The sequence below is a fragment of the Drosophila obscura genome, unplaced genomic scaffold, assembly GCF_018151105.1.
Source record: "Drosophila obscura isolate BZ-5 IFL unplaced genomic scaffold, ASM1815110v1 contig_75, whole genome shotgun sequence".
NCBI lineage: Eukaryota > Metazoa > Arthropoda > Insecta > Diptera > Drosophilidae > Drosophila > Drosophila obscura.
In genome coordinates, this window is record NW_024542867.1 from 1313110 (window position 1) to 1330044 (window position 16935).

At 40.5% G+C, this 16935-nt stretch overlaps 1 protein-coding gene across 1 annotated transcript; it reads left to right on the forward strand.

Annotated features, from left to right (window-relative positions):
- Positions 1-5841: 5841 nt before the first annotated feature.
- Positions 5842-6438, forward strand: LOC121405169. The gene has a single exon (XM_041595776.1). The coding sequence runs from the start codon at positions 5842-5844 to the stop codon at positions 6436-6438; it is 597 nt and encodes a 198-aa protein (XP_041451710.1).
- Positions 6439-16935: the final 10497 nt, after the last annotated feature.

A 16935-nucleotide genomic window follows, 5' to 3' on the forward strand; every position in this document is an offset into this window, starting at 1 on the left:
GATCATAGTGAAGAGAAGGCAACTGGGAGCGGAATGTGTGAAAGCACGAAGCTCACAAAATTGTATGTGAGGTTGGAAAAGATAAGCGAAGATATACAGTATGTCAACTAATTGTTTGCAAAGTAAAAAAAGTAAAACAATTTCAACTTTAACGTAATATAACATGGGAAAGGAACTTGTTTTCATGTTCAGTCCTTTTCAATATGTCTCGTATATTTATTCTTAAATAAAATAACAAACAAAAGTATCAAAAATGTAAACAAAAACATAACAAATTAATGGAAACAAAAAAATAACAGAATATCTCAGCTGTCTATTAATTGTTTGCAAAATGCAAACATTATTTAAAAAAAATCGAGATCATTGTAATAAAATGATATATTTGGCTAATATTTTGTATGCCAGCCATTAGCATCCATTACTGCCCTGAGGCGACGCGACATCGACGATATTAGAGCATTCATGTCGTAATACTCAGGTATTTTTGCCCACTCCTCATTTATGCACTTTATCAAATCAGTCTTGGAAGTAGGACGACGTTTAGCCACTTTTTTCTTAAGCAATGCCCACAAATTTTCTATTGGGTTGAGATCCGGACTCTGGGCGGGCGTGTCAATGACTTTACTGCAATTGTAAAGCACCCAGGTGCGACATAGAAACGATTTGTGCTTCGGGTCGTTGTCTTGGTATAGCTTGTATTTGAGTTTGCTGCTGTTTCCTGGATCAACGAAGCCAAACTTTTGGGCACTTCTTGTCAATTCGTTTCTTAGAATATCCAAATAAAACTCCTTCGTCATTATGTCATTAAAAATGCGCAGCTCTCCAACGCCTTTGGATGATATGCATCCCCACACCATCACTGAGAGCTTGCCGAACTTGACGGTTGGCACAATGTTTTTGGCCTGTAGGGCTGTATTTGGCTTTCGCCAAACTTTGCCTGGTCCCTCATTATAGTATAGCATTATCTTGCTCTCGTCACAAAAAATCACGTCATTCCAGTACTCTGGCGAATTGTTAACATCAAAAATAGCGAAATTCAAGCGCCTTTCGATATTAACAACGGACAGCAATGGCTTCTTATTTATTTATTTCTTATTTAGTAATTTTCTTACTGTCTCATGGCATACGGTCTTATTGCAGTCAGTTTTAATGACATTCGCTAATTCTCTCAGACTTGCTTGCGGTTTATTTTCAATAGTTTTCAAAACCTTTGCACAGTCCCGCCGAGAAAGCTTTGATGGACTGCCTTTAGAAGTGTGCAATTCAAGCCTGTTTTCTTTTTCCGCGCGGTTTATGATATAATAAACTGTTCTGAGTTTAATATCAAACGTTTCAGCTAATTCTTTTGCTGTTTTTCCTTTTGAAAAATGAAAATAAATCAACTGAACTAAATTATCGTCAGTGCGTTTTCCAGGCATTTCAAAAATCCTTAATGTAACAAAACGACAAAATTTTTAGAACGAATGAAGGCAAGGAAGACTAGAAAAGAGCATGCGATCGGTCGTTTTCGAGCTTTCGGTCCCGTTAGTTTTCTTTTGGTACTCTTTTGAGCAGTGTTTGCATTTTGCAAAGAATTTATTGACAGCGTCAAAAATGCCGTTTTTTGGTTTTCTTCATTTCTTTTAGGTTTTGCTTGGAATTTCGTAATGTTTTTTTGTCATACCTATAGGTTATTCATATATATACCATAATTAATTAACAAAATTTTCCCAAATAATGCCTGTATTTATATTTTTAACGCTAAAGTTGAAATTGTCTGACTTATTTCATTTTGCAAACAATTAGTTGACATACTGTAAATCGAATGAGGATAGCATTTGAGGAGGGTTCAATTTCGCTGTATCCATTACAAATCCAATGTCGTTTGGAAATATTGAGCTCCTATATTAACAAATCAATGGCCCTGCAGTCTGAGATCGATGTACTAGACCCAGATAATTCGGATAGAGCGGCGTTAGAAGAAACGTGTGTGATAACAAAGGCTCTGTACATGTCGGCAGCGACCAACAGGCTTCATCGGACAAGCATGATATGAGATGGTTGAACTTCTCTATATTGGACAACGACGGTTGAGCCCCTCAACCACACGTAAATTCAGCACCTAAACACCATCACTCCAATTTGCCAAAATTGAAGTTGCCGAAGTTCAGCGGCAAGCATGCGAATTATAAACAGTTTATTAGTTTTTTTGAAAGTTTTGGTAGATTTCGACCCGTCGTTGTCCAATATAGAGAAGTTCAACCATCTCATATCATGCTTGTCCGATGAAGCCTTGGGAACCGTAAAGGCGTTTCAAATGTAAGATGCAAACTATCAAAAGGCGTTAGAAAGTTTTAGGAGGGTGAACGATAACAAGTGTTTAATATTCTTTGAGACACTTGCCCAGTTAGTTGACGTTCCTGCCGTAACCAACCCTTCAGCGTCTTCATTGCGATCAATTATAGATACAGTGTCAGCCATTCTAGAGTCGCTTTTATCGTTAGGAGACGAGCGAGAGGTTGCGAGAGGTTAACGCCATGATAATACATCTGGTGTTATCCAAGGTTGACCCATATACTAAAACAAAGTATGAGGAACATCTTAATAGCTTGTGCAAAAATCTTGAACCGGCGGTACCAACACCTTTCAGCAGAGGAGTCATCCAAAGCGAGAGGCAAACCAAAGTTTGACATGCCTTCGACCAGCAAGAAAACCAGCAGATCTTAATTTTCTTGCGCGAAGTCCGAAAAGTCGATCGACCCCATGTGCGCATATTGCGGCGCCAACCATTCGATCGGAGTTGGGGCAATATCCGTCCTGGAGCGCTTCGAGTTCGCAAAAGGCAAGCAATTATGCATTAATTTCCTCTAATCCGGACATAGGGTATCTCAATGCACATCCTCTAAGTGCAGAGTTTGTTCACAGAGGCATCACACCCTCTTGCCACAGAAGTGGTAAGAGTTCGGGACAAGTTTGGCCAAGTTCACTTAGCAAGAGTGTTGTTGGATTCGGGTTCACAGGTCAATTTTATGTGTGGCCCAGGGTTTTTACACTGATGTGGATTAAAGCCCAAGACGACGTTAGTTTTATAATAGTGGTAGTTCTTGTAACTTTATTTAATATTATGGGAATTGGCTTATGATTATGTGTATTGAATATGTCGTGTGTGTAACTTAATGTGTAGTGTGTGTAGGGCGTTGCTCAATACTGGCGGCCACTTCGAGTCGCTCTCTGCACTGCCGCCCCTATCCCGATTCCTACATTTATGACAGAAAGTCTCGCGCAATCGCTGATGTTGCCATGGGTCAACCGCTGCTTGACAGTGACCTCTGTTGGAAAGTCAAGCTTGGTGTCGAGGAGTGAAGTATCGACGACAATATACTCCAGGTTAAATAACCATAGTCTTGTAGCAGATTTCTGGGTTCTTAGCAGCATTACCAATCAGCAGCCTGATAGAAGTGCTCATTAAGCAGTGGAAAATTCCTGCGAATGTGGAGTTGGCGTTCCAGCGTTCCATCGACCTCAAAGGGTAGATATGCTGAACTTTAAGAGAGAGTGAGCTGAGAGACATGTATCTCAATTGTATGAAAGAATATATCGAGCTCGGCCATATGTCTTCGACAGATAACGCGATTCCGACAGGACCACATTATTTTACACCACACCAGTGCGTCCTGAGGCCTGATAGCAGTTCCACCAAGCTTCGAGTCGTTTTTGACGCGTCGAGCAAGACCACAACAGGGCGGTCATTAAATGATTTACTTATGGTGGGACCTACTATTCAGAGCGAACTATTTTTATCACTCGTTTGATTTCGGGTGAATCGTTATGTTTTAACGGCAGACGTTTCGAAAATGTGTAGGCAAGTGGATGTGGCCGAAAAGGAACGGAATTTCCAACTCATCGTGTGGCGAGAACATCCCACCTATCAGTTGCAAGTATTTCGGTTGAATACAGTTACCTATGGTACGCCCGCAGCACCTTTCCTTGCCATTCGTTGCTTGCACGAGCTCGGTGTTCGCCACAGAGACACCCACAAGATGGTTCCTGAGGTGATCTGCAGTGATTTTTATGTGACGATATGCTGACAGGAGCCGATGACATAGACACGCTGAAGTCGATTTGCGATCAGGTGTCTGAGATTCTTGGCTCCGGAGGGTTTCAGCTTTCGAAATGGTTTTCGTTTTCCAGAACTAATGGATGGAAACAATGAGGAGAAATCCCTATCATTCAATGATGCCGATTCGACCAAAACATTGGGGATGAGGTGGAGTCCAAGAACAGATACGTTCCGGTATCACTTGGAAGATAGCTTCACAAACTTGAATCCGACTAAGCACACCATTTTGTCAATAAGTGTTCGAATATTTGATCCGCTGGGGCTACTGAGTCCAATCAGCATAACAGCGAAAATGTTCCTCCAGCAGCTGTGGGAGCTTCAGCCATCCCAATGTCACTGCATACAAGCTGAGAGAGACTAAAGCCAAATTTGTGTGGTCTTGACCAAATAACCGTGCCTCGGTATGTTATGGCTAGTGGGTGCTCGTCAATTCATGTGCATGGCTTCGCGGAAAAGTTTAGTCACGCGTATGGGTGCTGCATTTATGTTCGAGCGTTTTTCGAAGGTCAACTGTACGTTCGATTGATCGCTGGAAAAGCAAGAGTAGCTCCGCGGAAGACAAAGACCATCCCGAAGCTCGAATTGTGCGCCGAAGCTTTATTGGCACAATTTTCGTCCTACGTAAAGCAGGTTTGGGAAATTGTCGAATCGAGAGCGTATTTTTCTGGACGGACTCAGAAATAGCGCTACATTGGATTAAAACCCCACGTTCGTCACTTGCGGTATTCGTTTCGAATAGAGTAGCCATGATTCAAGAGCTGTGTCAGGGCATTACGTGGCGTCATGTCCCTTCGCAGTCGAATCCAGCGGACTTGGCGTCTCGCGGATGCGAAATGCCTGAGCTTCTTGAGTCTATTTGGCTAGAAGGTCCGAAATTTGTATGTGAGCCTGAGCAGTGTTGGCCAGAGAATCCGCATTTTAACATCCCAGATGATGTGAAGAACTCCGAGGCGAAAAAATTCGCCCAAGTTCTAATTGGCGTTGAGGACTCGTTTTAAAATAGAATCTTTTCTCGGTTTCCGTCGTACCCCAAATTAATTCGAGTTTTTGCTTAGGTATACCGGTTTGCTAATATCGGCAAGAACAAGGAACGTTCCAGGGAGCTAACTGCAAAGGAGTTGCAGCAATCGTCCCTTATCGTCCCAAGCGTCTTCTCTGAAGAGTTTAAGAAGCTGACGAAAGGTAATACGCTACAGCCTTTTATCCAAAAAAGATCAGAGGATGGGCGATCGTTTTCACTTTTCAGGGTTGGAGGAAGGCTGTTGCATGATCCAGTGCATATTGAGACTAAGTTCCCGGTTCTACTTCCCGCCAAGAGTCACGTAGTCGAACTGTTAAGGAATCTGCATTTGAAGAATTGTCACGCCAATGCAAAGACACTAGTAAGTTTGCTGAGACAAGAGATTTGGCTAATGAATGCACGTCGAGAATGCACTCGCATAGTGAGGAGATGCATCCGCTGTTTTCGGTACAAACCTAAATTGATGGGTCAGATTATGGGGAATCTTCCAGCAGACAGGTTTAGGGAGGGTCGTCCGTTCCTGATATGCGGGGTGGACTTTTGTGGTCCCATCAACGTCTCGCTTCGGATTCGAGGTCGACAGCCGCTTAAAATGTACATCGCGGTATTTTTGTGTTTCGCTTCAAAGGACGTCCATATAGAGCTTGTCTCAGGCCTGTCGACTAATTGTTTTCTTTTGTCTTTCAAAAGCTTCATCGCAAGACGTGGCGTTCTGCTAAGGATGTATTCCGACAACGGGACAAATTTCGTCGAAGCACGGAACGAGCTGTGGAGGCTTCAGGAAGCGTTCGAGGAGCAGCAGTCCAGCCTGAGGATGTTCGCGGCGGAGCAAGGGATGGAGTGGAGGTTCATCCCCCCGCGAGCACCGCACTTCGGCGGCTTATGGGAGGCGGCCGTCAAGTCAGCGAAGCTCCTGATCGTGCGGCAGATCGCGGACGCCGCGCTCATGGAGAGCGAGGTGAGGACCGTGTTGGCCGAGGCAGAGGCCATCATGAACTCCATGCCGCTCACTCCAGCCAGCACGGATCCAAACGACGGAGAGGTGCTTACGCCAGGCTACTTCTTGATCGGACAGCCCCTTCGCTCGCTGCTGCAAGGATGCGAGCCAGACAAACGGAGCAGCGGTACCACCTTTACCAGGAGGTGGCAACTGCTCTCCGAGCTCAAACGGCGGTTCTGGCAGGCTTGGTCGAAAGACTACGTCCACAACCTGGCAAACCCCAGAGGCCAACATCGAGGTCAGCGCCATGGTGGTGGTCCACGACGACCATACGCCACCGCAGCGGTGGATCACCGGCAGGATCACCAGTGTCGTTAGGGAGCGGACGCCAAGGTCAGGGCGCCCGAGGTGCGGACAGGAGGTGGCGTTATTAGACGCCCAATCCATAAGCTGGCCGATGGGTTGAAGCCCGACGTGCGGTCGTTCAAGGCGGCCGGAATGTCGCTACACCATAGGGTAGCCGAAAATAATAGTTGTAGCCTAAAAAGTATGAAGTATCACAATTGTAGCCTAAGAAGTGCCGCCACAGTAAATTAATATTAGCAACATGTTAAAACGCCCGCAGCCGAAAAGCTATGCGTGGAAATAAACCACTCGTAAAATTGACATCGTTCCGCACGGTTCACTCTTTTGATCGAATTATATCGCCGGCTCAGCTCTGGTCCGTCCCACTAATCCCAGGGTCTTAAGCCTAAGTAAAGGCATCCGTATTAACTTGCACTTTCGTTTCGGAAATTCTACAAAGGGTATTAGAAGAATTTAAAACTTTAAGTAGTGAGCAGGTTAAAGAAGTTAAATTGTTGACAGCAGAATGCATAAATAACAACTTTATGCTCTTAAAAATTGGTGTAGTCGATTACTGCTATTTTAAGAAAAACCACTATGCAGCTATGATGGGCAAAATAGGAAGAATTCAAAGTACAGTGGATAGGCAGAATCAGATGAGTGAAAGTTTCGATATGGAACAAGAACAGAAAGCTTCATGTTCTGAGCAGAAGCAAAAGATTTCTGGTTCCGATATGGATGGTACGAAAACTGTTAGAACATTTTCAAAATCAATAGAGCAGTTAAAAAAGAATTTAGACGAAACTTTTAATGCTATAGATGGAGGCAATAAGGAAAATTTGAAATTCAGGATAGAAAAATTAATGTTTTATTGGAGAAAGGTAGTTGGTATAAAAGAAGACGAAATGATTGAATCTATTGATATGTATGATAATGTTTTAAATGAATTAGAATTTGACGTGTTAACTGTAACTAAAATTATGAAGAAAAAACTTAAGGATAACGTGCCAAAAATGGGAGAAGTTACAAATAAAAAATTGATGATTTGCCAACACTTCCAAAAAATTTGGCGATTCCAAAGATTGGGGCCTGTTTTATGAGTTATTTACCGAACATATTCATATAAGAGAGGTTCTAAGTTCTACCTTAAAATTTGATTACCTTAAGATTTCACTTAAGGGAGAAGCGAGAAATGTAGTTTCTCACTTATTGTTAGGTTCAGGGGAAAATTATGTGACCGTTTGGGAATTGTTAACCAAGCGGTATGAAAATAAAAGGAAAATATTTTCCGATCAATTGAACCGCCTTCTTGGGCTAAAAAATGTAATGTGGACTCAGTTAGGCAGTTAACAATGTTTATTGACACTATAAATGAGTCAATTCCCATGATAAAATTAAAGGCACAATTATCTGATGAAGTTGATGCAATCTTTGCAAATATATGTAGGAAAATTATAATATTCCAGTGTTTATTTAATGTAATTTAGGATAGGTTTTAAACGTGATGCAATTGGTGCTTAAATTAGTTCTCGTAAAATTACTTCATGTGAACAACTTTTTTTTAACTTCTTTTCTCAACGACACGATATGAACGCCTTGCTCACCACGACGATTAGGAAGGTTTTCGATTCATGGTTATCCCCCGGGGAACAAAGGGTTCCCTTTTATTTCCCCCCCCTTTTCCCTCCCCCCTTTTTTTTTTCCCCCCCCTCCCGTCCCCCCCCCCCCCCCCCCCCCCCGACTTCACCTCGAATGGACCTGGCCATGGCTTAGTACTCGGACACCGTCGACGTTCTAAAAGGACCCTCCGTATCTCCAACTCTCTCTACTTCATAGCGCCCGTGTTCCTTGGCAGCAACCACTTTATACGGTCCTAAGTATTTTCCTTAAAGCTTTAGGCCCCCTCCATATTGGGTTCTCTTAATTGCAACAAAATCGTTCACTTTATACTCCTTTTCTTTCTTACGTTTCAAGTCAAAAGCTCTTTTATTTTCCTCTAGCATTTTCCCAATGTTTTCTCAATCTTCACTATGATACTTTTGCCCTTCTTCGTCTATAGAGGTCCGAAAACCTTTCCTTTTCCCTGCCTTTGCATTCACAAAAAGGAACCTGTCACATTTTTCACTAATCAGATCTATCGTCTTCTTGGCTGAAAAATGTCCCTGACTATGCATTTTCGAATTAATCTTCTTTTCCATTACCGACGGCACCACTACTAGCTCACGATTCTGATCCTTCCCTTTCTCATTATCTTGACTCGGTGCTATGATTTCCTCGACTAGCCCTTCTTTTACTGGTTCGTCTACCGTTCGTGTACCTTTCAACCCTGGGATCTCATCTCTCAAAATAATTCCCATCTCCCCAGGTGTGTTATGGTTGCGAATGGGCTCTATCAAACTGTTCACTTCGATCTGCTGCAATTGGCATAAATTAGATAAATCCATCTGAGAGACTACTCCTTCTTGCCCTACACACATGCTCTTAAACTCAAACGGTAAGTCGCCACATGAACTATTCTCCATCATCGGGTATTTATTCTGGCTCTTCGATTGATTTTTGAGCATGAACTCAGTTCCCCCTTTAGTTACCTTCATATCGACTATATCCAAAATCATTCTGCCTAGAATTGCGTCAAAACCCATGTCCTCGTCAGGTACTACGTGGAATTCGACTTTCATTTGGATTCCGTCAATGTTCACTGGTATAATAAAGCTCCCAATAGTCAGTACCAGGCTTCTCCTATTCCTGTCAAACGTTTTCCTTTTCCTGTCAGTATCTCATTACCCAGTTTCAGGAAAACACGTCGACGCATCAGACAGAGATCAGCTCCAGTGTCTACTAGGCCTTTAAAGATGACCACAGGATGCACAACATTCTTGAGTTCGAGACCGGACGCTGTAAACCCAATTTTCGACTTTGCTCCTGTCTTTCCCTCATGAACAGTGTTGGCACCTTTCTCATCCTTTACAACCAACTCTACTTTGCATTCTGATGCCCGATGTCCTGCCTGACTACAACGGTAACAATTGAAATCCCTTTTCTTGCAATCTTTCCTCAAGTGAGAAGTATCACCACACTTGAAACATTTTCGTACTGATTCTCTTTTTGGTTTAAAACCTTTCTGGCTATCAGTATCACCAGCACGGGTTTCATACTTAATCGTTACCTTACTCAAAGTACAAACTTTAAAATATACTTCTAACATAATTTTGTTTGTCTTTACATCTGGTATGCCCTTCACGAAATAATCTACCAAACTTTCTTCATCCAGTGTCACTGGCTTTGCTATTTCCATCAAAGAATAGTATAGAAATTCGTATAACGTTTCCCCCTTCTTTTGCATACGTTTTCCTAGCTTCCTATGTACTTCCGCAGAAGATATTTTAACTGTAAACTCCGCAGCAATGACTCCTTTAGTGAATTTCAGTCCCTAATATTTTCCTGACTGCGTACAAATAATTTTGCAGCTCCATCAAGCAACTGTTTGGAATAGATAAACAACTGCAGTGTGCTCCACTGCACGGTGACCGAACATTCTTCTAACTCTTGTACCCACTGCTCTACATCTGGGCTATTTGTTCCTGAGAAAGTGGAGACACTACCCTATACATCTTTCAGGGTAAACAAAGATCGGGTCTGTGGCATGGCAATACCTGCAAATTCGTTTGCGGTAACTACCGACTCATCTCCATCCGAACCACCATCATCATCATCCCGAATGCCGAAGTGAGCAAGAAGTCTATCCTGCAAATCGTGTCGTGGACAAATTTAGTTCAGATAGCTTCGAGCGCAGATCTGCAACTCGCATTAACATGATCTCTTCTAGTTGCATTTTGAATATCGATTACGTTAAATATCAAGAATCAAAAAGGGTTAATGTAATAAATCTTACCGAAAACTTATCGAATTAATAAAGGGTTATACAGTTAATTATTACCAAAAGTTCTTAATTCATTACTTCCCCACTTCAGAAGATCTGCTTCTCTCGTCTGATTTTTCGTTGCTCGGCACTTCCTTGCCGACGTCGTCCAAAAAATACTGCTGACTGTCTTCCTTTCGACTTCCAAGTTTTCCGTCCCCTTTGTACCAGATTTGCTTTACGTTTCTGATTTGCACCGCTCGCTTCTGCCTTTCGTTGCTTGCCAATGCTCGCCAACGCCTTCTCACAGACCAGCTTCCGCAAATTTCCAGTCTACGTAATTCCAGCGCAACCTTCTCCTGACGCTTGGACTGTCGACTACTATAGATCGTCAATCTACTTTCGTCTTTTCCAGCCTTTCCTGCTGCTTCGTGTCGCACAAACAAATCAATCGTGTCGCCGAGTCGATTCCACGAAAACGTCTTTTTCCAGCCTTTTCTGCTGCTTGGTCGTTTCGTGTCTCCTTGTTCACCCATACATACACATGCACTGTCGCCGCTTAGTCGGTTGCACACAAAACGTTTGTAGATTTTATGCGCCGTAGACTTTTTCGCGTTTTCGTGACCTTCTACGCAGTATGTATGTGGCCTGATTTTTCTGGAACGTTCTGCCAACGCACAGCACTTTTACAATTTTAAGTTGCACCTCACGCTTGGGCCATATCCCGGTTGAGCCCCCAAATTGTAGGAAAATTATAATATTCCAGTGTTTATTTAATGTATTTTAGGATAGGTTTTAAACGTGATACAATTGGTGCTTAAATTAGTTCTCGTAAAAGTATTTCGGGTGGACAACTTTATTTTAACTTCTTTTCTCAACGACACGATAGGAACGACCTTGCTCACCACGACGATCGGGAAGGTTATCGATTCATGGTTATCTACCGGTGATCAGAGGGTTGCCGTATAACTTGCACCACTTCTAGTGTGCCCCTTTTCTGATTTCCCGCCAGGTTCAAATCGCACATATAGTTATCAGAAAAGAGAATAAAGAGGCTCTGCAATTATATGAGAGCCATGTTAAGAAAAACCAGGAAATTCAAAAATTATCCGACGTCATGGATTTTTGCGGGCAGCGATTAAATTCGATAAGCTAGGTTCAGGATGAAAAACCTGTTAACAAAATACTTAGTAACAACATAAAAGAGTTGTCTACTAATAGTTGTCCTAGACACACAATATATCTTCGCAAAAGCGAAGACGAAAGTTAGATGCATATATAAACCGCGATTCGTGTTTATATATGCGACGAAAGAAAAGTGCGAGAGATTGCAAAGCCATGCAAGTGCTAGACCAGATCATGACCATTGCGAAGGAATGTTAGGGCAGACGGACCGAATTGCCCGTGCCCTACGCGATACTAACGAAATAGAGAGCGAGGGAGTGTTCGAGAGAACGAGAGAGCTGATAGATCGAGAGAGTGATTTCGAAAGGCGATAGAAAGAAAGGTGCGAAACGAAGAGACGAAAGAATGGTTGAAACGGCTATTAAAGTGAGGGGGCGGGTGTAGATACATGTCGATTACAATTAGGTACATTGGGCAGTGCAAATAACGAACAAATAACATGATTTACTTTAAGGCTGCACCACTGACTATAAATACTAACTAATGCTCGGCTGGGAGACCTTAAAATTTCAATGCCACAAATTTAAGGCTTTAAGTCCATCTGAAAGAATGGATAAAGTTAAACAGGTGTTTCTGTGTTTTAAATGCCTAAAACACACACATAGTACAAAATGCACTAGCGAAACATCATGTTCGCTGTGCAAAAGAAATCATTTAAAGTGAAGATTTATAAAAAAATTGTATAGGTTGACGCCATAATACTGCCAAAATTAATGAAGGCTCTTCCCGTCAACAACGTAAATGTTGACAAATCGAAATGGGAAAAGTATAATTTCGCTGACCCCGATTTTAAAAACCTGGTCGTGTTGACCTTATCATTGGGGCAGATTAATACGCTCATATTATACAGAATGGAATTGCTAAAATCAAATGGGCTCTTGGGTCAAAAAACGGATTTCGGGTGGATTGTCTCTGGATGTAAAAAATCGAAAGGAAAAGAAAATAAATGTGCTCTTGTGTCAAAAAAAAAACGGATTTCGGGTGGATTGTCTCAGGATGTAAAAAATCGAAAGGAAAAGAATCAATTGTTGCAACCACTATCGAATTAAAAGATATGGATCGATATTGGGATGAGGAGAAAGAAGACAAAAATGATATCGAATCTGAATTATGTGAAAACAACTTCATAAGAACAACAAAGAAAGATTCAGATGGGCGATACATTGTGTCAATTCCATTTAAAGAAGATGTCACCTTGGGAGATTCAAGGAAACAAGCAATATCTCGTTTTATGAATTTGGAGAAAAAGTTAGAAAGGAATCAAAAACTTAAGGTTGACTATACTAAATATGGATTTAGGACATATGGTCGAGGTAAATAGTGAAGGCAAATATTTTATACCACATCAGGCGGTTATTAGAGATTCAAGCCTAACGACCAAGCTAAGAGTAGTTTTTGACGCTTCAGCCAAAACTACTAATAATAAAAGCTTAAATGATATAATGTGGATTGGTCCACGAGTTCAAAAAGATATTTTTGATACCATTATTAAGTGGAGAAAATGGGAATATGTTGTATCTGCGGACATCGAAAAAATGTACCGTCAGATAAAATAATTGAAAAAGATCAAAAAGATAAAAAATATCAATATATTTTATGGAGAAATTCTCCGGTAGAAAAAATTATAAATTGACAACCGTCACTTATGGTACTGCATCTGCTCCATATTTGGCCACCAGAGTTCTGGTGGATATAGCGGACAAATGCCAGAACAAAAAAATGAGTGAAATAATTAGGAATGATTTCTACATGGATGACATAATGACTGGCGCGTATTCTATAAAAGACGCAAAAAATTTAATTAAATTAATTTAAAACGAACTACTAAAAGTTGGATTTAATTTAAGAAAATGGATTTCCAACAATTCGGAAATAATAAAAACAGTGTATGTATGTACATCTTTTTGAATCGAGGAACCAATATTGTTGCCTTTACGAGAGTTTTATTGATGCTTAGTTTGTCAAAGCAATTTTGCGAAACTTTCAAGAGTGAGTCTTTCGTAGTTGAGCCATCATCCGATTCCACTTTCATATCTTTTAGTTTTTTCAAAAGGATGGAAATCAATGGAATTACTAAGCTCACTGTTACGTAATTTTCTCCGCTGATTTTTTCTGTTGCATCTTTGAACGGCTTTAACAAATTGCAAAAATCTCTGCAAATTTTTAGTTCATGCGTGGACACGGATGGAAGACACTGGTGACAATAAAGTTCTTAGTATTGTTAAGAATGAAAATGTTAAGACTCTGGGACTCAAATGGGAACTCCAAAAAGATTTATTTAAGTTCAATGTAAGCTGCGGGTCATCCAAAATAACAAATAAAACGGTTGTGTTATCGACACTATCAAAAATCTATGATCCCTTAGGATGACTGGCTCCCGTGACTATTATAGGAAAACTTTTCATTCAAAGGCTTTGAATAAATAAAACAGGATGGGATCAGGAATTATCAAAAGAAGATAGGAAAGACTGGGAAACTCACAAAGAAAATTTAATAAATTTAGAAAATATTCGAATTCCAAGGTGGATAAAGTCCAAAGAATTTTCAGTAATTCAACTTCATGGGTTTGCTGACGCTTCGGAAAAAGCATATTCTGCAGTAGTGTATGTTAAAATAGGATATGCTGTAACTATAGGAGCTTGCAAAAGTAGAGTCAATCCAATTAAAAATAGAAAAACCATCCCTATACTGGAGCTGTGTGCAGCTCGTTTGCTAAGTATATTAATTCAAAGAGTAAAAGAATCCTTTGAAAATATGGTAGAAATCTATGCTTGGAGTGATTCCACTATCACTTTAGCATGGATTACGAGTGGTCAAAGTAAGATCAAATTTATCAGACGAAGAACAGATGACATTCGGAGATTGACGAATACTGAATGGAATCATGTAACGTCCGAAGATAATCCAGCTGACTTAGCATATAGGGGAATTAATTCTAACCAATTGACTAGCTGTGATCTTTGGTGGAAAGGTCCTAAATGGCTAGCTGACTCAAAGGAGCATTGGCCTCAACAGCAAACTATAGAGGAAACTGTGCTGATAAACACAATAATAAATAACGAAATAGACGATCCTATTTACAATTTACTAGAGAGGTATTCCTGCATTAAAAAACTAATACGCATAGTGGCTTACACAATTAGATTTATTCATATAAGAACAACGAATAAATCATATCAATCTATTCTCTCAGTAAGCGAGTTAAAACTAGCTGAAAAGGTTGTTATAAAGAAACAGCAAGAACACCAGATCCGTTTAGAAATACAGTGCCTAAAAAACAACAAAGAAATGAAGACAAATAACAAAATTTTGTCTTTAAATCCGTTTCTAGACACGGATGGAATACTTTGAGTGGGTGGAAGATTGCAAAACTCCGCCGCCGAATTTGATGTTAAACATCCAAATAATGTTAGACAAATGTCACATATCAGGGATGCCATAAAGAATCCTTACATGGAGGCATAAACTTAATGCGTAATTATATCCAAAGAAAGTATTGGATTTTCGGGCTCAAAAATTGGTTAAAATATTTAAAAGAATGCGTAAAGTGCGCAAGATACAGACAAAAGACAGCTCAACAAATAATGGGTAATTTGCCTCAATAGAGAGTTACGATGACATACCCCTTCTTAAATACTGGAATAGATTATGCAGGTCCTTATTACGTAAAATGTTCCAAAACTCGTGGCCAAAAGTCATATAAACGATATATTGCTGTATTTGTTAGTATGGCTCCCGAAGCAATACATTTAGAAATGGTCAGTGATTTAAATTCTGATGCATTTTTAGCAGCACTTGGCACATTTACCTCGTCTAGCGATAAATCTTCTAACATCTATTCCGACAACGGAACAAATTTCGTAGGAGCTTCAAGAAAGTTAGATCAAGATGTAGTTAAAGCAATCCAAGAAATACTATGATTGCTGCGCAACTTGAAAAATATAGAATTGATTGGCATTTTATCCCCCCGGCAGGATCTCATTTCGGAGGTATCTGGTATCTACTATCTTGAAATTGTAGCCTCCTCTTGGAATCTAATAATTTTCTATAATATGGACAGTGTCCATATTTCTATGTGTCCGTCCCTGTAGAACCAAAGGGGTGAATTGACCCTCTCGAACTAGCTCCGCGCCGGAAAGCGGGAAGCGAACGGCGACTAGGCCTTTGTCGGATACAATATAATAGTTCTGCAACTAGTTATGCGGGAAGCGATCAGAACCCAGTCGAAACAGAAAAACAGAAACGAAGCCGCCCTCGCTTTGTTTTCGAAGTCGACAAATAACCGTAAAACCGTGGAATTATGAAGAAACCGCGAAAAAGAGTTAGACTACAGTGCGGACTCAGTTAGTTTTTACTGATGCTGTTACATGCAATTCGCACCAAAATGGTAAGTTATTCGTGATACTTTACTGTACTTGCACTCGTGGAATGCAAGAGACAAAAAAGTACACAAACAAAATGCATTTGTTCTCCGCGCGTATGCTTTGTGCGTTGATTTTTTTCCACTTCTGTGCTAGATCTAGTTGCTGGAAGAAGCACTTGAAATTGTTTTGCGATTATTTAATTAAAAAGTGAGAAATAACACTTCAAATTAATAAATTAAACGCCATACAACAGGTACGTGACAAGATATTACATATTTTGAATAAAATTATGAGCAAACGGCATTTGCGCAGACTCCGAAAGTGTGAGAGGGAATCGAACCTTGAAAAGTTAGCGTCGTGCAGTGCACTTTTATTTAAGTGGAAAAAAAATTGGTAGAAAAATAATTAGAAGAAACTGGAATACAGATAGAACAGGAAGAATTAGTTTATGAGGAAATTCAACCAAATAAATCGTCATTAAATGACAAAACTAAGGCAGTGGTTTATAAAACAAAGGCCAACGCGTGAATGTGCACTAGACTTAGTAGGTATTTTAAAAGAGGAAAATATAGATGTTTGTCCGTTTTACAAAGCAAAACGCCAAAACAGAGGCGACATTCAGTTAATTGGTGGAGGATCTTATCTTCACATAGATCTAGCTTGGCAGCTTCAACGCCATTTTCAGAACATTAAAATAATGGAAGAGCTAAATATTGATATAAATATTGACGGACTTCCATTATTCAGAAGTTCAAGGACACAGCTATGGCCCGTATTAGTTAGAGTCAACAATTTTCCAAATTTTCCAGTGTTTCCAGTTGGAATATTTTTAGGAAAGTCCATAGCTGTGGCGTTAACAAATTTTTTAGAAAGGAATTACCATTTGTGGCAGACCTATAAATATTGTTATTAGGGCGTAGTTTGCGATGCTCCAGCAAGAGCATTTATTAGCGGCACCCCGGGACACGCATCTAGTCACGGGTGCGCCAAATGTACACAGATAGCCAGAAGGGTAGACAGAATTTTGACCTATGGTACTACTTCAGGAGTTTTAATTACCAATGAAGATTTTGCGCTTAGAAGATATCCTTGTCATCATAGCAGTCAGTATTTAAATTGTAG

What these genes read in the sequence shown, in the direction of transcription:
- LOC121405169 (XM_041595776.1), top strand. Translation starts at nt 5,842, where the DNA reads ATGTATTCCGACAACGGGACAAATTTCGTCGAAGCACGGAACGAGCTG.